This window comes from Diadema setosum, chromosome 1 (assembly GCF_964275005.1).
Source record: "Diadema setosum chromosome 1, eeDiaSeto1, whole genome shotgun sequence".
Lineage (NCBI taxonomy): Eukaryota > Metazoa > Echinodermata > Echinoidea > Diadematoida > Diadematidae > Diadema > Diadema setosum.
In genome coordinates, this window is record NC_092685.1 from 34756930 (window position 1) to 34784588 (window position 27659).

General features: G+C 38.6%; 1 protein-coding gene across 1 annotated transcript in view; it reads right to left on the bottom strand.

Moving 5' to 3' along the window:
* Nucleotides 1-375: 375 nt before the first annotated feature.
* LOC140235680 (SNW domain-containing protein 1-like) overlaps nucleotides 376-27659 on the bottom strand; it is a 126767-nt gene continuing 99483 nt past the window's right edge. The window contains exons 12-15 of the mRNA XM_072315704.1: nucleotides 19243-19342; nucleotides 11957-12080; nucleotides 6407-6570; nucleotides 376-2481 (exon numbers count right to left, since the gene is read on the bottom strand). Of these exons, the coding sequence (XP_072171805.1) occupies nucleotides 2268-2481; nucleotides 6407-6570; nucleotides 11957-12080; nucleotides 19243-19342 (602 nt within the window). The 3' untranslated portion in view covers nucleotides 376-2267. The remainder of the gene's footprint in view (nucleotides 2482-6406; nucleotides 6571-11956; nucleotides 12081-19242; nucleotides 19343-27659) is intronic.

Here is a 27659-nt window from a genome sequence, read left to right on the forward strand (position 1 = left end):
TCTCATCCACCAATGGCAGCACTGAAAGTAAAAAACATCACGTTTGAACAGAATTGTCCAATTTTCCTCAAACTTTCACTGATGTGTTCGAATATAAAGCTGATCTGCCAGGAAGCAGATGCCTGAATTGGAAAGGTATCATTGTGGCATATAATTTCACAGCTGACATCACTAGTCGTACAAGATTATCTGTGTGTAAGTAATTAACCTCCCTGGGTGAGGGCTTACATGATTAAACTTTATCTTACTACTCTTTCTACATTACTGAAACGAAAATGCTGATAGTTGCCATGTTCAAGCAATGATATACACACACACAAACACACAGACACATACACATACACACAAAAAAAATATTCTAAAGAATGTGTCGCATCATTCAAAGTGGGCGATACAGGGGAGTCCCATTATCGCATCCACTTTTATTAAAGAAAATCTTCAGGTCCCAACTAACCTCTACATGTTCACCTATGGAAAATTTCTTTGGGTGTAAATAAATTTCAGGCAGAATAAAAGGAAAAAAACAGAAAAAAAAAACTAAGAAGAATTTGTGCATAAAATATACATAAAGAGGAAAATTTTTGGTCCAACACCAGAGTGCCATGTCAAAACCAGCAAACTCCTGTTGAACAACCACTCTCTATACTTGGCGACATTATCAATCACTATGTGCTTGTAGTATTGGTGATTACCCCCTGCATGGTACATGTGTGCTTATCATCTGAGCTCTGATTGGCTTTAACCCTAAAAAGACTGGGGGGGGGGGGGTTTGGGCCCCCCTCAACATTTTTCACGATAAATCTGTAACATAAACATTTCGTGCCGCGACGTTTTACGACTTTTTTCTTTTAAGTCTTGCACAACTTTTGAGACAAATTCGCGATGCCCGGGTACGCGGTTCCGAAGTTACGCAATATTTTGTAAGTGCATGTCAGACCCGAAATTGCTCAAAAACGTGATTTCATGTACAAATCAAATGCAAATTCTGTTTCTGACCAAAATTCATAAGTGTATCAATATTTTTACTTTTACTGATCAAAATCAATTAATTTCATGTTGTTTACGACCAGAATAGTGTCGCAGATGATTTCCACTGAAAAAAAACAAAAACAATGAAAAACAAAAAGTCTAAAACAATGAAATACACAAGAAATTTTTAAAAACAATAAAATACATAAGAAAAAATTTTTGATACCGCTGTTTTTTTGATGCACATTCAATAAGAATCCTACAAAGAGTACCTAGACCAAAAAATAGCAGTTTTGGACCTTTAATTACACATTTACAACCAATTTCTTTAATTTCATGCATAAATTAGCAAAATTAATTTATCAAAAATAAATTTGAATAATTGTGAAATAATTACCTATTCAAATTTTGTAGATTACCTTGTGGGTGACACGCGTGCCAATTTTCCTTGCGATCACGCGGTCAATGGCCAAGATCTTGGGGGGGGGGGCCCCAATAAGCCCCCCCACCAGTCCTGCGAGGCATCAAAATAGCCCAGTCTTTTTAGGAATAATGAATAAAAATAATGGGCCTATCAATTGCTAGGGAGATGTCAGTGTTTTAAAAATATGAGAGAATTGGAACCACCCTTACTTGATACATTATTCATGAACATGTGGGACAGCAATCCCCAACACTGCGGTGCATTTCTGTGAAATCAATACCCTCACATGTCTGTTTTTTACACTTGCTTAATTTGCTTCCTCTTTTCTTTAATCATTATTACTTTGCGCCTACGCCACTATGTGGTATGGTGTGACTGAGACAATATTAACCTGTTGAGGACGAGTCCTGAGTATACTCGGGCAAGTGTCTATGGGAAATGCGTGTTAAAGCAAAATCAGACCGTCCTCAACGGGTTAACAATGTGCAGAAGATGTGAAGATTCCTCAACATAACATAAGGAAAGGCAGGTCCTGTTCTACAACATGACCACAAGCGTCAAGAATAAAAGTTTTTTCTTTTCTTTTCTTTTCGACAGAACACTCTTAGCACTTTCCCTGTCACATTTACTGATTTCCTGCTTAACAATATTACTTTGTACTACACCTGTGTATGTGTGTAACCTTTTCAAAGTTGAACATGTTCACACAGTGTACACATATGGGTGTGTTCTAAGTGTGCAGATACAAGGGCCCGGATATTAACAAGGTAAATAAGCTGGACCAAATGACCTCGTTGTTAGGGATTCCCCTGTACTAGAATTGACATGTATGTTCCGCTTTACATTCTTCGGGGCCAGTGGTCAGCTGAGACCCTCAGTAGTCTTTTCTCCTCTTGCTGCTGCTCCCCCTCTCATGATCCTCCCGATTCCTGGAGCTCTCCTCTGCTGGCCGCTTGTCCGCCTTCTTCACAGTCTTGAAGAAATTGGCTAGACCAAAGACGTCCTCGTCCTCCTCACGCTCAAACTGCACTGGACCATCACGACGCCGAGAGGAGTCAGCACCAGCAAAACCCTTGTCTGGCACAAACCTAGCATGAGGAATTGTAGAAAGAGATATTTTAGTGTCCAATACATAAAAGACAGAATTTGATTTGACATTCCTTGCTTAAGTACTGAAATTCATTCAAATACACAGCCTACACAAAAACTACTGTATACACATGTAAATGTGCTCAAACAAGCGTGTGCGCACACACACGCGTGCACACACACACACACACACACACACACACACACACTTCTTGTCTCATCTTATCCCATTCCTTCTGCAATTCTCTGAAAAGCTCCAATGCCCCTAAATAAGAATCTTTTTACCGGTTGACAAGCAATGGACAGGTTGGTAACCCGCATGTGCGAAAGAAGTCAAGCGGTACATGTATCCCCTTTCAAAGGCCAACTCCATGTGCTATCGAACGATGCAAAATATGAATCGGATATGAATAGAGCATGTACTAGGCTTGCAAACTCATTTATTTTACACTGTAGTAAAGGGCACTTAAATGGGGTCAGCAAAAGTCAAAATCTAGTAATCTCAGCCTTCATTGCTACATGTTATCAAGAACTAGAAATGTCGCTACGGCGACTGGTATGCCTCCGCCATAATGCATGGTTCTCCTAATAGGTCTATAGTACAATGTCTTGACAATTTGTGATGACAGTTTCACACAATTGGCAAAATATTAAAATGACAGGTTTGCAACAAATGTGCTGAATGTTCACTTTAATGATTAAGACGTCAGAGTGCAGGTATTTGGGGAACTGATGATTTTTACTTGACTTTTGACCCTTTCATAAGTTTATGCATTGAGTAATTTTCAAGGTATTGAGAAAAAGTATAATTTCAGTATCAAATGGTAAAATAGTATTATCTAAACCTGGCCTTTGACCTTTGACCTCACAGTTCCACCAAAGAGAATCACTGTTAGGTAGACCATGCATAAATATGTAAATTTCATGATGATACCTTGAGTTACTTTCGAGATATGGAGGAAAAAGTGCAATTTAGCACTTTCACTTGACCTTTTGACCTTTGACCTTTTGGCAAGAAACTTCCCACAGATTATATATTGGGTAATACATGCATACATCAAGTTAAAAAAAAATCCTTCGGGCATTGCATAAATATAAGGAAAGTAGTGATATTTTGAGGAGTTGACCTTGACCTTTGACCCCCTGACCTTTGACCCATGACCCCCAACTTCCCTAGATAATCACTGCCCATCGGTACATGCATATATACTAAGTTCCATGAAGATACCTTGAACCATTTGCGAGATAAGGAGAAAAACATGAAATTTCAACTTTTTTTTCACAAAATAACCTGTGACCTTTGACCCCGTGACCCTAAAATCTAAACAAAGTATTATCCCCCCAGGATATACCCTCATACCAAGTTTGATGTAAAACCACCACACGGTTCTTGAGATATCGAAAAAACAAAACGGACGGACGTACGGACGGACGGACAACCCTAAAACATAATGCCTCCGGCCACTTTGTTGGCGGAGGCATAAAAATCAGTATCGTCTTAGAGCGGGGCACTCCAAATCTTCTGCTTTGATTTTATTCATAAGGTGATCTGCGGAATAGACAGGGGAAACATTTTAATGGGCTGATTTCTAGACCTGAGCAAAGCATTTGACACTCTTCATCATAATATTATTTTTTTTAGCTAAATCAAGTCAGTATGGAATTTGTGGAGTTATTTTACAACTTTTTCAAAGTTATTTGAGCATTGTAAGCAGTTTGCATTTATTGATAAGAATGTTTCAGAATATAAAACATAAGATGTGGAGTGCCCCGGGGTCAATCCTCAGGCCTATTTTATTTCTCTTGTATATAAATGATTTACCAAATGTTTCTAATATTTTACAATGTATTTCATTTGCTGATGATACAAGCATATTTTTGTCTCATGATGATATTGATTCTCTGCATGAGGTTTTTAATAAGGAATTGCAATATGTTATAAATTGGCTATGAATGAATAAATAATTAATTGATATACTGTAAAAGTGGTTTCTTTCGCGTACAGATACTTTCGCGGTTTCCATCGGTGCCGACTTTTTCGCGTGTGTTTAAAATCGCGGTTGGCAAAATCTGTGAATTCACAGTCGGCAAAAACTGTTTTATTTAGCACATGAAAACCCAAACTATAATCCAATTATTCTTTTATTTATTAAATAGAAATTAGAATTAAAGGCAGGCTTACTTGAAATCCCGTCTCTTGGGTACTTTATAACATGCTTGTACCTACATTGCGCGGTATCGCTATGTGTGTGTTGACCATCAATTGTACACTCAATGCGCGGAATCTTTGTGTGTGCATGTGCGCAATAGCGTTGTACTAGTAACAAGCGGAGAGTTCAAAACATTTTCATGTGATGTTAAATTCACGGTTCAACCTAAAAGCCCAAAAATAAAACCACCACGAAAGAAACCACTTTTACAGTATCAGAAAACTAATTTCATGATATTTACAAAGAAAAAATGTATCATTGACGATGTATCTATTAACATGAGTCGTTCTCAAATCATGCAGGTTTCTTCTCTGAAATTGCTTGAAGTTCAGGTAGACAATAAATTGAATTGGTCAAATTATTTTTTTGTAATAAATTATCAAAAAATATTGGTATGATGTATAAACCTAGTTTTCTCCCAAAGTCTGTTGTGGGAATTTTTATATATTTATGTAAGAATCTTTTATTACCAAAGACTTGTCGGCATCTGGGGCAGTATAGAACAGAGTATCATACATGGTAAGCATTCAATTGATATCTGTAATATCTTTCTTCTTGTAAGTCAATAACTGGTGATTGAATAATACAATATATACAAATAGTGGATAGTCACAGGTGCAATGGTACAAGATTTTGCACGAGGTGAAAGATAGAGGCAGTCTATTCAACGAGGTGAAGCAGAGTTGAATAGTGCACTTCATCTTTCACCGAGTGGAAAATCTTGTTCCCTTGCACGAGTAAAGACCGTACACTATTTGTTTTTACAACACCTCTGGGATGTCAACAGATGTAGTCCACACAGATTCTTGAATTTAGCACAGAAATGGCAACCATTTTTGTGATGATGGCGAATAGAAAGCTACACAGTCACAGTCAGCCGTCAAGTGTACTAGTATGTACATGCGTACGCACGCAAAATTGATCGGTTGAAGTTGTTTACAAAAATGAGTGACAAAAGTATGTGCTTGCAAGCGCGCAGCAAACGTTCGTTTGTGACATCACAGCCGTGCAATGGTAAACATCCGTTATCCAGTTTTGCTCAAACAAAATAGCACAGCTGACAGCCACAGCGTGTGATGGTACTTTTAACTGAATGTCACGTGATGGGCAATTGACCAATCGGATAGCACAATTCTTTATAGGTGTTGTACAAAATGTCATGACACATTGCAATGGTACCTTATAAAGGGAAGTTATAATGCATGGTGCAATCACCTGTGCATGAGTGCTACCATTATTTTCAGAGGCGAAATTAAGTGTGATCGCTTTTGAATTAATAAGACCATACTTAGTACTGCTTCGATTTCTAACTGTCCCCTTTGAAGATGTGTCGAATACAGGTGACTGATAACTAATGACCTTCCAGCGTATCACCTAACTCATCTTCAAGTGATGAGTTTCATATCTTGTTTGTTTTTTATTTGTTGTTGTTGTTTCATAAATAGGGGGAGGTTTGCAGTTCTTGTATCAAGTATATAAATTGTCATCCCTGTGATGACACACTGAACCTTAGCTTATCATTTAAGGGTTGAGAGAAAAAGATTTGTAAAGATTTCTTAATTTGGGGGATTTGTCTGTCTCCCCCTCCCCCTCCTCACCCCACCTCATGCATTATACCCTAGGAGGCACCTTCCCCCCTCCCCCTAAAAAAACAAAAAACAAAAAACAAAAAATAACAACACAATACTAAATACTACAGATATACATAACTCACTTTTTGTTTCTGATGAGATTTTCCAACTCGTCACCATAGACGTCTTTGTCTGCGTTTTTGCTAGGCTTGTACAAATTGCCAGCAACATTGTGGTCTTTTCTCCATGGCCCGCTGTAGACATTGTAACTGTCATCCTCTCCTCCTGCAAAGCCGCTGTCAAGACCCTTGGTGGAAAAAAAAAGTCAATAGACACTAAGAAAATCCACTGAACGGTTTTAACTTACATTGCAATGATAAAATTTGAATGGGAAGGACAACCCCCATCCCCATAAACAAGGCAAGTGCCATAATGTGTCTCGCCCATTCGCGTACAAGAAATTGTACGCGAATGGGATATAACAGATAAAAAAAAGAGATATAACAGATAAAAAGAGATATAAAAGGGTAAAAATTTATGGCAAAAAAGAAATGTGCCATAAAAACTTAACATTGGGCCCTTAAAGGGTGTGTACAGTTCTGGTCGAGGTGAGGATTTAGCTTTTAACGTTTTGCGAGATATTCAGAAACCACTCTATGGAGATGTCAAAGAGCATGCAATGCTAAGGGGTATCAAAAGTTTATTTGATGAAAACTGTTTTGAAATGGCTTAGATATCCAAAAACAAGGAGAAACAAAGAGATTCTAATAAAAGACATGGCCTGTCCCCTTTTATTATTTTCACTCTTTTGGATATCTCAGCCATTTGAAAACCAATTTTCATCAAATAAACGTTAAATCCATCTTAAAATTACATTCTCTTTCATATTTCATAAGAGGTTTCTCATTATCTCACTTAGGAATGTTCAAAACTTGAATCCCCACCTCAACCAGTACTGTACAGTCCCTTTAAAGTTTGTTGACCCCTGCCTGTGACCTTTGACCTTGTGGTGACCATCCACTCCCCAAGGGACATCTACCATCTAAGTTTGGTCACAAACGGACCTGTGGATCAAAAGTTGTGACCCATAATAGAAACGCGCCATAAAAACTTAACATTGGGCTCTAAAAGTTTGTTGACCCATGCTTGTGACCATTGACCTTGTGGTGACCATCCACTCCCCAAGGGACATCTACCATCCAAGTTTAGTCACAAATGGAGTTATGGATCAAAAGTTATGACCCATAATAGAAACGCGCCATAAAAACTTAACATTGGGCTCTAAAAGTTCGTTGACCCATGCTTGTGACTATTGACCTTGTGGTGACCATCCACTCCCAAAGGGACATCTACCATCCAAGTTTGGTCACAAATGGAGTTATGGATCAAAAGTTATGCCCCATAATAGAAACGAGCCATAAAAACTTAACATTGGGCCCTAAAGTTCATTGACCCCTGCCTGTGAGCTTTGACCTTGAGGTGACCTTCATATATGGTAAAATGTGAAACTTTGAATGACCCCTCTTCCCTCAAAGTTTGATTGCAATTGAAGCCCAGAGTAAAGAGTTATTGAAGTTTTTGTAGCTTTACGGACAGACGACGGACGGACTGACGGACGACGGACGGACAGACGCCGCAGGCGATCCCTTAGTCTCCCCTCACCTCCGGTGGGCTCGACAAAAACTCAGAGCACTTGGCCAGGGGACCCATACGAGCACATGTATCCCCCGAACCCGTCCCCCCAAACCCCATTTAGATGACTTTTTAGGCCAAAATGTTGTATGTTATGGCAAATGGGGACCACTGTTTGCACTTTTGGCATTTTTCAGTTGTTTTCACACACTTCTCCTTGTGCCACTACAGGTTATGAGTAGCAGTCTCCAAAATCAAACGTGCATAGTGCCGGTAGTGTAGAGGGCGCTGCTGATGATACTGCCGATCACCGTTAGCATTGATACGAAGATTGCCGAAGTTATGCTGTCATCAAGAGTAAAGCGCGTAGGTGTTGCTAAGTAACGTTGCCTTCTTTGTCTTCTCTGCGCATCACACAGTCTATAGTAATGCCAGAGTGCGTGCATATGTGCTTGTTATTATTACATCACGAAAGAAGTTTGCTAAAGCTGTCATCCCCCTCAGCCGAATCATGAGCCAAACTGTGATCGGACCACTGACTACAGTGAATCGGAATTCTTCGGACTCGGGGAAGTGGGCCAAAGCGTAAGCGCTAAAGAGGAGTCGATAGCGTAAGTCTCTATAGGAAACTTGCGCCGTGCGCCCACGTATGCATTTGACTAAAACACCGGGACCAATGCACCTTTAATACACTGGGTCATGTTCACTGTAGCAGGTGTGTAGCACTCACTCCTTTCATGAGATATAATGAAATCCAACAAGAAATTAGACTGGCATAGCAAATACAAGAAATATTACATGGCATCCTATAAAAGTCGAAATACTGAGGGCGCTGTCAATGAAAACTTGTGTTACCTGGAATAACCCCCCATAAACCTCAATAGCAAGTTTGAATAAAATCCGCCGAGAAACGTGGCTGACAGAGCAAATACAAAAAAGGTGACATGGCATCCATGTCAGAACACTGAGGGTGCCATCACCACAAACTGTTGTGTTGTACATGTAAAATGACTACCGATAAACCTCCTTATCAAATCTGAATAAAATCTGTTGAGTAACAATCAAGTTATTGCATAAATTCATAAGTGTTTTTGCAAATTTTGACTTGGATCAGGGTGACCTTTGAACTGTAAAAGGTGGAACTGTGGGACAGCATTACCAATAGGTACAGGTGTTTAGATTTGACTATGATACATTTACATACCAAATTTGGGGGGAAAAAAAAAAATAGTCAAAGACAGTCGCAGTGGACGGGTGCAATTAAACTCACTGTTTTCATTTTGACCTGACCTCGCTTTCCTCTTGAGTGAACACGTTTCGCACGAAAACCGCTAGGAAAGTGTCGTAGCAAAACTGCTGTAACTTTACTATTTATTCATATTTTTTGATAATCCAAACGGTTATGAAAAGTAAAAACCTCATTTTAACCTGCCATTATGTTACATTTTTTAAATAACGACGATAAAATATTCCAAAATGGAGCATAACTTCACTCTCAAAACGTAAAATAATTGTCAAAAATCGTTGCTAAAATTTCACATTTTGACTTCGTGAACAACAAAAAACTTTCAAGTATGTTACTAAGTATGTATTTCTTTACGGAACTCTTAACTATCACATTCGAAAAGTCATGCGTCCAGATATGTCTGGAAATAACCGAAAGAGGTGCACTTTCTACCTTCGTTCCCGCACGAAATTTCATAGTCATTCGCACACGGGAAGACAGGGTACAGTCCCACGTACCCACATCTTTGTTGCTCTCATGTCACCTGTGCTTCAGTGCCGTACGGCACTGCAGTAAAATTTACTCTGATCGTAACTCGTACCGGGAATTCGTAGTTGTAATGTTACTTACTAGTGATCTGTGTAAAGTCCGAATAATCCAATGTCATGAATTTGCAACTGGTATCATAGCTGATCTGGAGTATATTAACATTTTGGCTACTTTCTTTTTAGTAGGCCAGTTCTGATAACGTAAGTACTTGTTTTTGAGGTGGCGAAGTCCCCTGCAGCACACTGCTACATGTACTGTAATATCAACACCACCCAGCCCACTCTCACAGCGTAGCATGCATGTGCAGTGTACTAGGCACCCACAGCATGCAGCCACCTTGCATCTCGTGCAGTGACAGTACACTGCACTGCATCGACCAATCAGCTTGCTGGATCGAAGCAGCATGGCAAAGTCCATTCATTGCGCAAGCGCAAATCAGTTTTTCTTAGAATATGACGTCATTATTCTCGTTTGCTGCTCCCGTACAATTTGAGATTTCTGACAACATACCTCATTTATTTTCACTTGTAACTTCAAAAATAGGTCTTCGGCAAAGCGAACACCACCCTGCTAACGTCCGCCCATGTCTAATGAATATGTATGTCAAGTTTCATGAATATTAAGTGGTGCGACCAGATGTGTCTGGAAATAATCGGAGGGTAGTTTTCCGAGACAGCGAAACATGAAATGTTGAATATCTTAAAAAGTTCTCAATCGTTTCTCATGATTTTTCGTATGTAGATAGAAATCATGATTTTGCATTGATACTGAAAGTTTGAGCGATTTTAGTCAATGTATAGCGGAGATATGAGAAGGTGAAATTTTGGTGAAAATGAGAACGCCCGATTCGCACTGCCTCGATGACGGTTGAAAATCCAAAACGTTTCGTGGGTTTCGGGGGAGTTAATTATAGTCGTCCGCTGTGACTGAAGAAACACAGCCAGTATCATGCACACCCTGAAAATGTACCTTTTTGTGTAGAAAGATGGAACAAATAAGGGCCCCACCACCAAAATTAATAGGTGTCTTTGTTTTACCATAATGCACCTTCATGCCAAATTTGAGGATGATTCATGAAAAACTTCAGCTGGTAATGCTCACAAGCAAATCTCTGTGGCGGGCGCAGCGGCGGCAGAAGCAGCGTGACAAGGCCAAATCCAGAGTTCGGGGGAAACAATGTGACCCGCTACAACAAAAGGATCCTAAAGTCGCTGACGGCTGAGCCGAGAAGATTGAGTTTGAAGTCACATCATCAAAATTGGTTAAAACAATTGGATTTCTGTTTTTGGCATAATTTTGTAGTCTAATGTTTTGTCTATCATCTGCCAAAATTTCGAGGCTAAATGATCAAAGGAAAGGCAAGAAATCAGCGTTTTTCTGGGCCATGATTTTCCGACTTTCTACGTAACAGAAACGTGTCCGAAGATTTGGATTTAGCGCCGCAGTTGGACTCCGCCCCTAGCAACGACGGAGTGATCTTATTGGTCAGTGCTAGGCATCCTGATTACTGATTGGTCGTGCGTAGACTGCTGGTGCTAAGCTTGAATGAACATTGCGGAGGTCGCTAGGAGCATGCCTTTTATTGTCAAGCGGTGAAAACTGTCTCGTCTCCCCTTGATCATGATAGCGTCCGAAGGAAAACTTTGAAGGCATTTTTCTCGAAACTCTGATTTCCTCAACCACTTGACATGCACTAATAAAAGCATCGATATCTCCGTAACCGAGTACTATTATGAGTTATGCTACATATGAAATTAAAGTAGAAGAGTAAAGGAATAATGTCATGCCATTTTCACAAAATTGTACTTCCGTGACTTTAGGATCCTTTTGTTGTAGCGGGTCACCAATAAATAAAAAATGAAGGCCAAAATATAAAACGGTTGTTTACATCCAGCCCCTGGATTATGCAAATTTTGACTGCATTACTGTGTGCAATACATCACGTATGCCAACAGACATCCAAAAATTAACACATGCTGACATGGTTAAGTGCAAGGCACATCCGCTACACACTACATGTTCATCCACAGACTATACTTAAACCACTGATTTCACTTACAATTACCTTTGTCAATTTGGGCAAATGCCTCTGGCACCCTGCAGGGTGGAGACATCAAGATGTATCATCATCTTCCTGCTTTGGATGATGAGACTTTGGTGTGCTGATCAGTGTTCTTCAGTGTAGGATACAGTAAAGTACATTGCCAGTATCATTGACCAGCACTTATATCTTCAAACAAATATATGGTAAAACAAATCATCTGTGAATACTCAACAATGTCCACACCTTGGTCTGGTTGAACAGTCTTTGGTCAAACTGGGCATCATCTGACCGTGTCCCACTAGCACCTGGAAGACCGAGGGCTATTTTCTCACTGACATCACGTTCCCGCTGCCTCTCAATTCGTGACCTGTCAGTTTGAAGAACAGAGTTTTGTTTGCACAGGTAAGTCATTCATCAAATCTGTGACACACATGCAGAAGTTGTGACTTATGAGTAGTGTACAAACTGCAGAATAGTGTTCATGCAAAAGTAGAGATTTGACTTTACATACTTACAAATTCAAACACAAAATACTCAATAGGCGTTTTCACATCAGCCCGATAAAAATCCAAGCTTGAAATGTTTTCCGCGATTGCAAATTAGAGCGCTATTTCATTTCTTATTCACATCAGCCCAAAGAGGGGGTAGCCCGAATAGTTAAAAATTAAAAAATAGCTAATTCGACAGCTGAGTACGTGCAAACAGCATCGGTAATGTGTGTGTCCTCTCAAAAATTCCTCATGACTTGTGTGCAGTTTGCCTCGATCGATCGGGTCACACATGCTAGGCATAATGAGATTCATCGCGATAATTTCTCGAGTCGTTTTCACATTATCAAATAGCGCGCTACTATCCCGCTATTTCAGAAATTTCCCGAGTTGGAGTCGAGAAATTTTCTCGATCAGAGCGATACAATTAGCGCGGTAATTTGTGTTCACATTATCAAATTGATAGCGCGCTATTTCGTTATCGGGAAAATTTCCAAGTCAGAAAATAGCGCGCTATTTGGAGACATCGGGCTGATGTGAAAACGCCTAATGTGGTACAGCAGCCTCTGCATAATCAGGTACTTGTACTGCTTAAAGGACAAGTCCACCTTCACAGACATCTGGATTGAGTGAATGCAGCAATATTAGTAGAACACATCAGTGAGAGTTTGAGGAAAATTGGACAACCCATTCAAAAGTTATGAATTTTTTAAGTTTCTGCTGAGTCACTGCTGTGTGAGAAGACTACCAGAGCTTGTGATGTTATATGTGCACAACGATATAAAGAAAACATAAAAGAAAATTAAACATACCAGTACATGTATTTTCCTTTTTCTTGCATAATAAAAGAACACTTGATTTGCCTCTTTCAGAAGGCAAGGGCAATAATATTACCCTTAACATACATCTACGACAAGTCAAGGAACTGTGCACTTTAAAAAAAAAAAAAAAAAAAAAAAAAAAATAGTGAAATTCTCTGTACATTTTCCTTATATCGTAATTATTCCTAAACTGAACCTACAACATTGTACTTCTGCTGCAATTTATGAAATTCCTCCGTTACTCGAAGCAGTAACTTTGTCAATTGAGATGAATTGCATTGATCACTCACACACGCCATCGCACCACAGATTTCTGCGGTGCCATCAGCACCGCACTCGCTAGCTAGCCACTCTGTAACTTGTATAGCTAGCTAGTATCGCTACTATGTGCACTGCCTACATTCTAATGTGAGAAATTTAGATATCAATCTCAGAATCGCGATTGGGTGCAGATAATGGATTCCCAAATGTACTATATCACGCTAGATAGTAAGTCTTTGCACCGCATTCAGCTGCTCGTAGATAGCTAGTAAAGATAGAATGTCTACCCCCTTTTCATGCTCTATACAATCATTTTGCAAGATACTTCACATGAGGGATATAATACCATATCGTCGCTGGGGCGATAAGACCTCGTATCTACAATATGTCAAATGTTCAGGAGAGCCAAAAAAATGGCAGCCAGAGCACTGTGGCGAATGGGAAAGCCTTTTCTTTGACATGCCGTGGTGGCTTCATTTTTGGAGTAATACAGTTGGGATTTGGACAAGACATCTCTTAAAGGCATAATTTACCATTTGCAGATGAAACAAAAACTCAGCATTAGTGCTTTAAAATAGTTCTAAAGTGTGAGTTAGGAATAGAAACAACCACTGTGAAAATTTGAATCAGTAAAATCGATGTTAGGTATTGTTAAATATACAAAATGTGAACAATAGTTAAAATAAAAACGATTCCAGACTAAACCGTCTACAGTTACGGTTTATTGAGAAAAATACTGACATCTCCTTCTATTTTAGGCTTTATTGCAAATATTTTATATGGGAGGGTGTTTGTGGTACAACAAACCTACACATATGCATAACAGGCGATATCTTGAAAAATTTTCAAATCACTGCTCCCAAAGGTAAACTGGACCTTTAACCCATTATTTGACCATTAATCCAAAAAACTCATTTTCACCAAAATTGCAGATACAAGGTCTTATCACCCCAGCGACGATATATAGTAACACATGTGTATGTTGTGGAAGTAATGTAGGTTTTCTGTTGATTTGTGTTCAGATGGCATACTGAAGTAAATCAAGCTTGGTTGCAACCTTGACAGCCTTAGTCAATTATCTTTATAAGTCTAATTAGCATATTCCACTAATTAGAATAATATGTAATATGTTGATAATTTTCATCCATGAAGTCTAAAAATGTAGATATTGTAACTTTTTTAGGATTTTCTAAGGGTGACCTGGCTGCTTCAAAATCTACAATAGGAATTACAACTGCATGGGATATCTGTAAAACTGGTAAAATCTGCAAATCATTGAATCAGTCTTGCACCAAACATCTCATTCTCAGTTTTTCTGTTCTGTATACCTTCTACTTTATCAATATCATTATTAGTCCAGTCAAAATACGACAAAAAGTGGGTTAACCCACAACTAATTGCAACAGAAACGATTCCACGTGCATATGAACCGGGGGAGCTATTAAAATAACATATTAAAAGTTCCCTAAAATTCAAGTGGTGGATCAGTGTTTAATTTGCATAAATTCAAAATGGCCACCATACAACCTATTTCTGCCTATATCTCGGGATATATAACCGACAGAAAGTAAATTCCGGTGTCTAAACCTATATGTTTTATAGGTCAAGGAATACAGATATGTTATCTTTATCAACTTTCAAGCATCCCTTTATATAGTTTTTGCATATATTTGCATATAATTACATACAAAATGGCCGCCATATTGCCTGTACAAGCTGGTATCTTAGTAATGTAGTACACTCAGGAATAAGTCGCCATATATCTGGACATAAAACCCGCAGAAAATAGATTCTGGTGTCTAAACCTATGTTTTTTATGTCAAGTAATACAATTATCATATATATTATAAGCAGTAACTTTCAAGCTTCCCTTTATACATTTTCTGCATATATTTGCATTTAATTAAATGCAAAAAAGCCGCCACAATGCCTCTACAGGCTTATATCTCCATTTGTAAAAGGTACCCACTGTTGGTGTCTGTGGTCTTAATTTCACTGCTGAGAATCAATGATGTAGAATGCCTTCCACTCAGGAATAATTACCTATATTTCACTAAAAATTTGCGTATATTCATACATAAATCTATTCAAATTAAGAGTAGCTTATATCCATAAGCTACTCTACAAAAGTTTCATGAGTTTGGACATTAGATGACGATCTTGTCATATCAGGGTACCATGTCACTCACTCACTTTCTGAATAAAAGACCCAGGGGTCCAGCCCTCATCCGAGCATCTCAAGTTCCCCTTCCTTGCATGTTTACAGACTATTACTTGGGAGAAAGGAAATTGGAAGACGTTGGGAAACTGTAGGGCTATATCTGGAAGCCTTTAGGGACCTCCAGGGCCCAGGGAGGCATGATGTCCATATATGCATGACACTAGCGATAAATGCACTTACAGTACTAAGTTTGTTGTAAATTTGACCTTATGTTTTCAAAAGGAGGATCAAAAATCAAAAGTGTCCTCCAATAATTTGGTCCCAGCCCAAAGGTGGCCGCACCTAAATCAGACTTGAGGTGCCTTTGGGCATTCTGTGGCCGGGGGATGGTTCCCATTTTATATACCAATATTCTACCAGCCAAGTTTGATAACAAATTGAACAGTTGTTTTTTTTTTTTTAAGATGAAAGAGTGAAAATTGGTACCTATTTGACACTAGCCCCAAGGAGGTCACCCCTGCATCTGCCATAATAATCTTGAAAGTATGCTACTCGATGCTCTTCTGGTTTTATAAAAGCAGCAACTCTAGATACAGATGGGGACATTAGTGCCCACACGTTTAAAATATATATATATATATATATATATATATATATATATATATATATATATATATATATATATATGTGATGACGAAGTAGACTGGTGATGCATTTTAGTCCAACAGTGCTAGTTATTCAGACCAAATTTTCGACGAATATATTTGTCTTCCTGAAGGTCGACAATGGCAATTCTGAAGAAAGACGAATGTATTCGTCGAAAATTTGGTGTGACTAAATAGCACTGCTGGACTGAAATGCAATACCACCCTATTTCGTCATATTTTCTGTACTGGTACCATATATATATATGTATATATATATATATATATATATATATATATATATATATATGATGTGTAAAATTTTGAAAAGAAGGAAGATAAAACTGCGAAACTATGCAGTCTCCAAGATATTCATCTTTGTACTTTTTACCTAGCTCTGTTATAACTGGTTCTACTTGTGTGTGTGTGTGTGTGTGTGTGTGTGTGTGTGTGTGAGTGTGAAGTTTTTTTTTATGATAAATTCCTTAATTTGTGGGTTCTGGGACCTTTTGGACATGGCGTCTATTTGAACAACTTGATAGTCTGTCATCCTTGGGATGCTACTTGCCTAGTTTGTTGAAGATCTGTCATTACATGGGGTCTTAAAAGAGAATCTGAAAATGGTTTTTGAAAATGCATGCATGACTGTCGACGGACGCCAGAAGATAAATGATGGCTATTTGCAATATTAGCTTGAACCATTTTTGCTGTCTTGAACCTTTGGCTAAGATGAATTTAAAATCTAATTAATCAAAGTCATTGGATTTCAAGAAAACTTTCTTCCGTTTCAAGTACATCATTTTCATTTTCTGTCTTGCGATAATACAGATACTTAAGGTACGTAATGTGATCTCTGAAAATATAGATCAATGATAAAAGTGTAAAACATGAAAACTCGCTTACACTCAAAGTGTTCTACACAACCTCTGGACTAGGATAGTGTGAAATTGCAGTCGATTAATGTAAAGCAAACAGGATCCCGGCTTCATTTCATACTGACGAAAAGAAGAGTGGTAAGTCTCACATTTGTTGTAAACTGTGTTGATGTCTTTCAAGAATGTTATTCATTCCTAGTCACCAATTAGAACAGCATCATCTGACTCCTCAGATATTATAGAAATACAACATTACAAGACAGTGTCTGATCTATAATGGCCCGCATCTGCTACTGATATGGGTTGTATGCAGTCAAATCTGTTTGCCCTGCAACTATACACTACCAGTTTGCTAACAGCCTGATGTAACAGATACAACACGAAAAATGGTAGAAGTAACATTTATCAGAATTTATAAGCGTTTTATGAGCTTGAAGCCAATGAGAAGGATGCTGTTTGTATTGATCGACTGATGAATCCAGAGTACTAGGAATAGAAATGTTAAGGCATTTCCTTTTTCTTTTCTTTCTTTTTTTTTTTTGTTTTGTTTCTGGCTTTTTTTTTCTGTAAGTCATCGGGTGAAACCACGCAAAAATATAACAAAATCCACTTCCATACAAATTATCACGGTCATATGTTGCTCATTGATAAACATGCCTTTGCCAAAAGTTTTGCAACAAAAGACACAAGTATCGACAAAACATGGCTGCAAATCATCGCAGGTAAGGAAAAAGATGTTTGAAAAAAATCTGCTGAATGATTTAAGACCAATTTTGGTGTACCGTAAGCACACTTTGAAAGCTATATGAGATAATATGACAAGAACATCATCTAAAACAAATGTCCAAACTCATGAAACTTTTGTAGAGTAGCTTATGGATGATCATGATCTTGATGACTTTCCCCCCCCCCCCCCCCCTTTGGCCTAAAAAAAAAAGTATTGCAACATAGACACAAGTATAAGCAGTAAACATGAGGGTAAAATTACACGACATAATACATTAAATATCATGCAATCATAAAAATCTTTTTAACGATTCCTACTACGTAATTTGAGACTTTACTGTTGTGTACCTATTGAGCACACTTTGGAAGCTAAGCTGAGCTTATAGTTAAATAAAGATATGTTCTATTTGATGCTACTTACAGTTGTTTTCTGTTCTGAGGCTTTATCTCAAGAAAATGTGAGTTTGATGTAGTACAATACTTTTAATCAATGCAAGAATATAAAACTGGGTGTAAGGATAATCGTTAAGGTCGTGAATGGAATTCTAACAATTTTGCCCTTGAAATATTGGATGCATTAATTACAGTACAATTAATGTTCTGTAGCTCGTATTCGTATATCAGAAATAATATTCACGATAAAGATTTGAATAGATTTATGCTTAAATATAGCTATGCAAATTTTTAGTGAGATATAGGTAATATTCCTGAGTGGAACGTATTCTACATCAGTGATTCTCAGCAGTAAAATTAAGACCACAGACACCATCACTGGGTACCTTTTGCAGATAGAGATATAAGCCTGTGGAGTTATAATGGCGGCCAATTTGCATTTAATTAAATGCAAATATATGCAGAAAATGTATAAATGGAAGCTTGAAAGTTACTGCTTGTATCATAATTGTATTTCCTGACCTAAAAACCATAGGTTTAGACACCAGAATCTATTTTTTACAGGTTTTATGTCCAGATATATATAGCGACTTAATTCTGAGTGTATACTACATTAATGATATACGAAGATACGGGCTTGCACAGGCAATATGGCGGCCATTTTGTATGTAGTTATATGCAAATATATGCAAAAACTATATAAAGGGATGCTTGAAAGTTGATAAAGATAACATATTTGTATTCCCTGACCTAAAAAACATAGGTTTAGACACCGGAATTTACTTTCTGTGGGTTATATATCCCGAGATATAGGCATAAATAGGTTGTATGGCGGCCATTTTGAATTTATGCAAATTAGACACTGATTCACCACTCGAATTTTAGGGAACTTTTAATATGTTATTTTAATAGCTCTTCCGGGTCAAATGCAAGTGGAATCGTTTCTGTTGCAATTAGTTGTGGGTCATTTCATATTTTGACTGGACTACACTGTATATGGCAGGCCAAGCCCAATGAACTGAAATCCGTATAAAAAGTCAGATTCATCAATGATCATGCTAATAGCATTATCTATCTTCACACTACTAGCATTAACAATTTTCATGACTTTCTCATTGTAAGATTACCAACGTACATGCAGAAGTGGTTGAACTGTTTACCTCTTGTCTGGAGCTGCTCGAGCTATATTTCTTTCTCTTTGTCTCTCACGGTGACGGTCTTCACGGACCTTGTCACGCTCCCTGACATCTTCGTCAGCATCTGGACAAATTTTCAATTCATTTGATAATATTTACCAATACAAGCAAGTTAATCATGCAAAAAGTGTTTACAAAGATAAAACCTCAACCTTTGGATGTATATTACATGCAGTCACCATTTACAACAACCAAAAACAAAAAGCAAAACATAACCAAATAACCAAACAAAATCAAATCTGGTACACATAATCTAAAAATAATGATGCCTCTTTTTGTCAATGAGAAGAGAATATTGAACAAAGCAACATAACACAAAACTATGTGTGTTCACTGCGTCACAAGATAGGTCTTTGTATCCGAAGGGAAAGAAGGCAAACCTAGAATAATTTGATTGCACTGCATTTGACTGGCTACCTCAGCTTCTCACATACAGTAATAGTTGGGGGCCTAAGGGCTCAAAATGGGTTGTTTGGTTCAGATTCTTCCAAAAGCACCAAATTTGGCTCATAGGTCCCTTGTACCTCGATTTTTGATGGGCGCCAAGACTAAAAACCCTTGGGGCCGCCATATTGGTGAAATCCAATATGGCCGCCATCCGGGTTAAAGGTCAGCTGCAGTTACAAATTGAAAAGGTTTATTAAAGTAACGAATCCCATGTGGAAGGGTTTACGGGGTTACAGAATGTGATTCTGCGCATCGTTTCTGCAATTCAAGGTCACTATCACCTCTCAAGGTCACTTTCAAAGTCAAATAAGGGTCAAATCAGGCATTTCGGGCATTTTTCAAAATGATGTCTGTGAGCATTCAATTGCACTTCACTGGTACCCCTAATTTGTCCCATTTGTCATCTCTTCCATACTTTTTCAATGGTCAATTAGGGCCATCCCCTACATATCAATAATGATTATGACAAATAGATGAAAATTATATCTCATATATATATACATGTTGTACATGTATATCAGGGCTCCACACTAACTTTTATTTTTGGTGGCCCGATTGGGCCACCAAAATCATTGATTTTTATTTTTTAATGGTCCGAAAATAACATGTGGTGGCCCGAAAAAAAAAAAATCAAGAAAAACATGAGAAAACCTACATCGGTCCTACTAAACATAGAAAAATAAATATTAAGTATTACTGAAGTGATACAGGTACCCATGTCTAAAATAAATGAATAGAAAATTCAATCATCTTACTGTTATTATGAGTTCTAAGATTTAGCAAACAGGCTTATAGATTATCATGAATGTTATTGCTATTTGCTTTTGAACATAAAAGCAAACATCAGACATTTATTTCATCATCGTACGGAGTTGAATATTATTGTTATTCATTTCCGAACGTCAATATATAAGGGATCATTCGACATTTATTTTAGCATCTTCCAGAGCTGAATGTTATTGCTATTTACTTTCGAACGTAAAAGCAAACATCCGGCATTTATTTTATCATCGTACGGAGTTGAATACTATGATTGTTATTCCTTTCCAAACGTCAAAGCAAACATCAAACGTTAATTCTACCATCGAACGCATCTAAATGTTACTGTTATTCATTTCGAAATTTAAAAGCAAACATCCGACAGTTATCGTATGGAGCAGAATATTGCTGCTATTTACTTCAGAACGTAAAAGCAATCATCTGACATTTATTTTAGCATCTTCCGGAGCCGAATGTTATTGCTATTTACTTTCGAAAGTAAAAGCAAGCATCCGACATTTATTTAATCATCGTAAGGAGTTGAATATTATTGTTATTCATCTCCGAACGTAAAAGTGACCATTCGACATTTACTTTAGCATCTTCCGGAGCTGAATGTCATTGTTACCGTATTTACTTTCGAACGTAAAAGCAAACATCCGGCATTTATTTTATCATCGTACGGAGTTGAATATTATTATTATTCATTTCCGAACGTCAAGGCAAACATTCAACATTTATTTCAGCATCTTCCGGAGTTGAATGTTATCCTTATTCATTTCCGAACGCAAAATCAAATATCTGACATTAATTTTAGCACCGTACGGAGTTGAATCTTACCGTTATTCATTTCTAAAAGTATGAGCAAAGATCCAACATTCATTTTAGCATCATACGGAGTCGAATATTACCGTTATTCATTTCAAAAATTAAAAGCAAACATCATTTATTTTAGCATGTTACGGAACCGATTTTTACCGCTGTTCATTTTCAAAAGTAAAGGGAAACATCCGACTTTATTTGGTGCCCGATCGGGCCATCAAAATCTTAATTTCTGAAATTTTGGTGGCCCGACGTGCGTTTTTGGTGGCCCCGGGCCACCGTTAGTGTCGAGCCCTGCATATATATATATATCGTCGCTGGGGCGACAAGACCTCGTATCTCAAAAATGTCAAATGTTCAGGAGAGCCAAAAAACATGGCGGCCAAAGCACTATACTGAATGGGATAGCCGTTCCTTTGACATGCCGTGGTGGCTTCATTTTTGGGGTAAGACAGCTGGGATTTGGACAGGACATCACTTAACCGATTATTTGACCACTAATGCAAAAAAGTCATTTTCACCAAAATTTGAGATACAAGGTCTTGTCACCCCAGCGACGATATATATATATATATATATATAGAGTGGAAACTTTGAGCACAGAAAAGGGGTTTCTATCGGTTTTGTTTTATTTTTTCTTTGTTTCAAAAAAAAAAAAAAAAAATATATATATATATATATATATATATATATATATACTTAAATATAGCCGCCATCCTATTCCAAGGTGCTGAATCAGGGTGCAATGGCAAAGACGGTAATAAATGCACCTAATCTTATTTTGTCTTTATTTTTCCTCTGACGAGATAGCTGGATAGCCCGTATGCAACTACACAGTAGAAATATCACTTAAGGTGATTAATACCCCCGTGACGACAGTCTTACCCAAGGAATGATCTTTCCTTGATCTTCTGCCATTTAAATGCCGTTACCATGGCAACGCAGCTTCCGACACGTCCGAAAAATATGTCTTGCACATCTTCCCACCAAGACTATTGTGTGTGCCACATTTCATAAGCTTTTGTCAAAAACTGAGGAAGTAGTTCAATCCACAAGATCTTTCCTTGATCTTCCGCCATTAATATGCCGTTACCACGGCAACGCAGCTTCCGACACGTCCAAAAAATATGTCTTGCACATCTTCCCACCAAGACCAATGTGTGTGCCACATTTCATGAGCTTCAGTCGAATACAGAGGAAGTAGTTCAATCCGCAAGATCTTTCCTTGATCTTCTGCCATTTATATGCCGTTACCATGGCAATGCAGCTTCCAACACGTCCGAAAAATATGTCTTCCACATCTTCCCACCAAGATCAAGGTGTGTGCCACATTTCATAAGCTTTGGTCAAAAAACTGAGGAAGTAGTTAAATCCGCAAGATCTTTCCTTGATCTTCTGCCATTAATATGCCGTTACCATGGCAATGTACTTTCAGGTACTGTCAAAAAATGCGTCTTGCACATCTACAACCAAAGGCACACATCTGTACCAAGTTTCATGGAAATTGGGCAAAAACTGAAGAAGTAGTTTGCAACACAAAATTTTCCATCATTTTGGCTCATAATATGTGAGCTGTTACCATGGCAACATACTTTTTGTCACTGTCAAGAAATGTGTCATGCTGACCTATATCCTAAGACAAACATTCAATATGAATTCCATGAGAATTGGAAGAACACTGATGAAGCAGTTTTGCCATGAAGCATTTTGCTCTATATTTTACCAATAACATGCCGTTACCATGGCAACGCACTTTTTGGCCACTGCGGAAATATGTGTCTTGCACATTAACATATTCAGATGAACATCTGTACCTAATTTCATAAAAATTGATCAAAAACTGTGGGAGGAGTTCGCGACGCAAGATTTGTACCCATTTTTGCCCATAATATGCCGTTACCATGGCAATGTACTTTTGGGTACTGTCAAAAAATACGTCTTGCACATCTACAACCCAAGGCACACATCTGTGCCAAGTTTTATGGGAATCGGTTGAAAACTGAGGAAGTAGTTCGCGACGCAAGATTCGCAACGGACCGACCGCCCGACCGTCCGCTGATTCCTTTATACCCCCTTCAAACTTCGTTTGGCGGGGGTATAACTAGCTGGTCTGTTTGTATAGCTGGCCAGTTGTATGTACTTCGGGTGGACCACTTTACCGGGTCATGCACCTTAAGTTTTCCGATAACGGATTGCCGATTCGGGATCTTTTCATGTGTCTGGGTTTGTGATTCTTTCACACACGGGACTCCCACTTCTTTATATCCTAGTGCTGAGGTGTTGTGCCTCTACTATAGAGGGGACGATATGACAACTCACACCATTGCTCAGCTAGACTTGAGATAAGTGGGATTCAAACCCGCGCTGGAAAACAAGTCTTTAGACTGCAAGTCATATGCTACCGACTGAGCCACCTCGTCACCTTTCATGGTCAATATGCAACTTCTAGCTTGCAAGCGATCATATGATTCTCCTCCTGCTGAGATTGGTATATGCCTTCTCTCTCTTGACAAGTCAGCATCTGCATCTTCACTGAAGGAAGCAATGGCCGAAGCTTAGATTCCAGGGAATCGAGCTCCTCAATCCAGGTCAGACCAGCATTCTAGGGGCAGTTAACTACATGCAATCATTAGAGTCCTTTAATGGCAGTATCTTATCGGAATAGGTGGAGACAATTCAGCTGAAGGTTTTTTCTTATCTTTTTTATTCTTTTTTTTTAATCCAACAAAACTGTTTCTTTATTGGAGGCGCAAATGACTAGGGAAACACATATTGATGTTGTATGGAATACTGATCCTAAAAAAATAATCTGAACATTTTTGCGCAGCAACAATGTGCAGTCCTCTGACAAGAGATGGTGGTGGCACCACTCAAACCTGAAAAATAAGACTGACAAATAAAGAACTGCCCTCATTTATTAGTGCACAGATCTCCAAGAATAAATGGGATGGAAAAACTCATCCTCAGCACCTGATTCGAGACTGCAATATCCAACAGGAATTGTGATCTTACAACCCTTAAACTTTTCAACAACTTAGATGCGATCTACGCAAAGATATCCTTACATAGGATGACATAATGTTGCAGAACATTTTCTGAAAACAGTATACAATCGGATGAGAATAACATCACATTTTCGGTAGTCTGTTTTTTTTTTTAATCCCTTTGATCTGAGGGAGTTACGGGTGGGTCCTGGTATTGGAAAGATACAGGCCTTTCCAGCTCTTTCCTGTACAGCATACCTCTCTTCCAGAGTCCAACAGGCACTGACAGGGTGCGACATTACTTCAGACTTGCTTTGATGTGGCATGCAAAATGCCTACTGTAAGTAGTATGGGTCAGCAAACCAGAACTCACTGACACATAAACTACACAGATTTCATCCTGGACCTGAGCTTGACGGTATCAAGTCCGTTCACATGCAACGGGTAGAACACTTTAATAATCGTGCATGCAGCAAGGGCTGATGAGCAACAAGGTTTGTGGTGCAGCCAGCGTCAACGAGGGTAAGCATCATCTCGTCATAACGTGGGAGCAGATCATCAGAAACCAGCCTATCTGCTCAAGCGGCGCTGTATCAACATTTCGAAGATGAGTGCTGCTACAAGCGAGTTTCTACTGGAATCATGACAGCATGGGTCATGATGCGATTCCTGACTTCAAGGAGTGGAGTTGGAGTACAGATGGCACAGGTACATGGCAATTACTATCAGCCACTATCCGCAATGTTTCAGTACCAAATTTCATTCTTCTGCACTACAACTGTTTCAAGGCATGCATTGGGAGGTGTAAAAAAATGGAATGGAAAAAAATGAATGAAATGAATGAATGAATGAAGGTGAAAATGCACAATGTAGAGCAGGTGTCAGACGAGCCATGATCAGTAGTTTGATATTGCTGCAAACTTAAAGTGGGGGGAGGGGGGATTGAGAGCCTATCTGACGGGAGACTTTGTCGCAATGCCAGCGTCTCGAAGAAAATTATTCTCGCTGTCACAACTAACGCGATTTCCAGTGCGACGTCCGAGACGTCTTCAAACAAAGGGACAACTTATTTGCTTGCAAGTCACGTGGATGTCGGCACGGCTTTTGCAGTCGCAGGGACTTATCAGAGACGTTTTTTCTCAGCGACTTCTCCATCTTGTCGCCATTAGGTTATTACGGGTCTCCACAAAATGCGGGGACATCTCAAAGATGTTGCAGACAAATTTAGTCCCCATGACATGGCCACAGTGATGGAGACTTCGCAGAGACGTCTCCGAGACAAGTTGGAAGCCGGAAATAGTCTCTGCAAAAATCGAAAATGTTCGATTCTCCTGCGACTCCAGGAGATTGGGCTCGTCTCCAGCTGATGTGCGTCGTAGAGATGTTGTGGAGACTAGAGTTGCAACCTATAGTCTTCAGACCAACGAGATACCAACTTAACAAGTCTTGTGTTATCATACCCATTTGCGTCCAAGCACTTTGGATAGAATCTTAATAGACCCTAGACGGTGTCATGAAAGTTGTACTATAGCATATATAATCTGTACCTGGTTAATGGTGTCACTGTGGCACCTGTGATATATGCTTGTTCCCTACATGGTGTCACCAGAACCGTCATATTCTCCAAACGGCATATTAGCTGTGGTGGCACATAAAATTTCTTATAAGGACTTTAGAATCGAACTTTCTTACACAAGTTTGAAAATAGTAAATTGATGCCAACCTGATCTACTAAAACTCTCTTAAACATGACAGATTTTTTTTTTTTTTCATCCAGATTAGGAGTGATCTTCATAATTATCATTCCATTGAATTCAAATCTGAATTATGAAAATCCATTGTGATTGAGGATCCCTGAACTGCAACAGAAAAATAAAAGCACTTCTCTCTTTAGTGGCAACATCATGGATGCTGGTAATATAGAGAGTAGCCCTTTCCCTTACTGCTAAACTATTAATGTATTAGGTAGCAATAGGATTAAATTTCTCATATAAGTATGTTTTTTTTTTATCGCATTCATTGTAGATGAAGATGAAAATAATAATTCAATAATCAAATCTTGAAAACTCTTTGAAAGAATTCTAACGAGCTCTTTTGGCTGTCATAAAAGTGAATGCAAACATATTGAATTCCGCAAATATGACCAGTCGGTGAGGATCTTTCCTCTTAGCGCCTGTAAAAAAACAAAAAAAAAATGGAATGATTGTGACATGAATTCTATTAGCAAGGCTGTCATTCCTGCTATATTGACAATGAGCATGCCATTTTTAAATTACTATCGTGAATATAATGGTTTGACCCCAAATGGCCTTTAGGGTGACCTTATAAGGAAAAGTTGACTTCAGACCATAAAAACAACTTCAGATTCGAATTTCCTGACCCAGAAAACCTCTGAATCTGACTTTTTAAATTATTGTAACCCTTTTATGTTTTCAATTGCAAGTGACCTTTAAACCTACATGGCGGCCATATTGGATTTTGCCAATATGGCCGCCCCAGAGGCGCCCTTCTTGGCGCCCATCAAAAATCAAAATAGTATGGTATGGGCTACATGTGTGCCAAATTTGGTGCTTTTGGAAGAATTTGAACCAAAAAGTCCCTTGAACCAAAAAGTCCCTTGCACCCGCCACTATAAACCTCGCTTAAAGATAATATAAAGTTTTGGTACCTCAAAAGTTTCCCTGAATTTCCTTGTCTTAGTTTGTGTTTCAGGTTAAAGTACCTTTCATATAACTAACACTGTGAGACTTACTTGCCCCAAAGTGCTCTCATGTCTTAGTAATCATGCAATAATGGTTTCATACCAGAGCCGCCGCCATACAGCGGCGAGGTAGTACATGTATTGTACGAAACCATTATTGCATGACAACTGCGACCAGCAACGTGTAGTCCCATACGCATAGCTAACTGTGCATAGCTAAATGGGGCTTCGCATTGTAGCATTCAGCATCATGACAGATTTAGTATCGCGGGTAAATATCAACTTAAAATCCAAAAATTTCTTCAATTTGAAGACTTACCAGTTAAGTTGAAGTATTGAAAACAGGCTTCGGGCAACGTTTGGTTTTGCCAATAGTCCCTTTCTGTTCGAATTGATGACTGAATGTGACTCGGTCGAGAGGACCTTGGGGGAGCTACACTGAATTGACGGCCAGCGCATGCGCACACAAACATCTTATCCGTTCATGGATTTGAAATTTGTGCGCATGTGATGTGTGCCAATGCGCTGGCCGTAGTATTCAGTGTATGTAGCTCTCCCAAGGTCCTCTCGACCGAGTCAACTTCAGTCATCAATTCGAACAGAAAGGGAATATTGGCAGAACCAAACGTTGCCGAAGCCTGTTTTCAATACTTCAACTTAATTGGAAA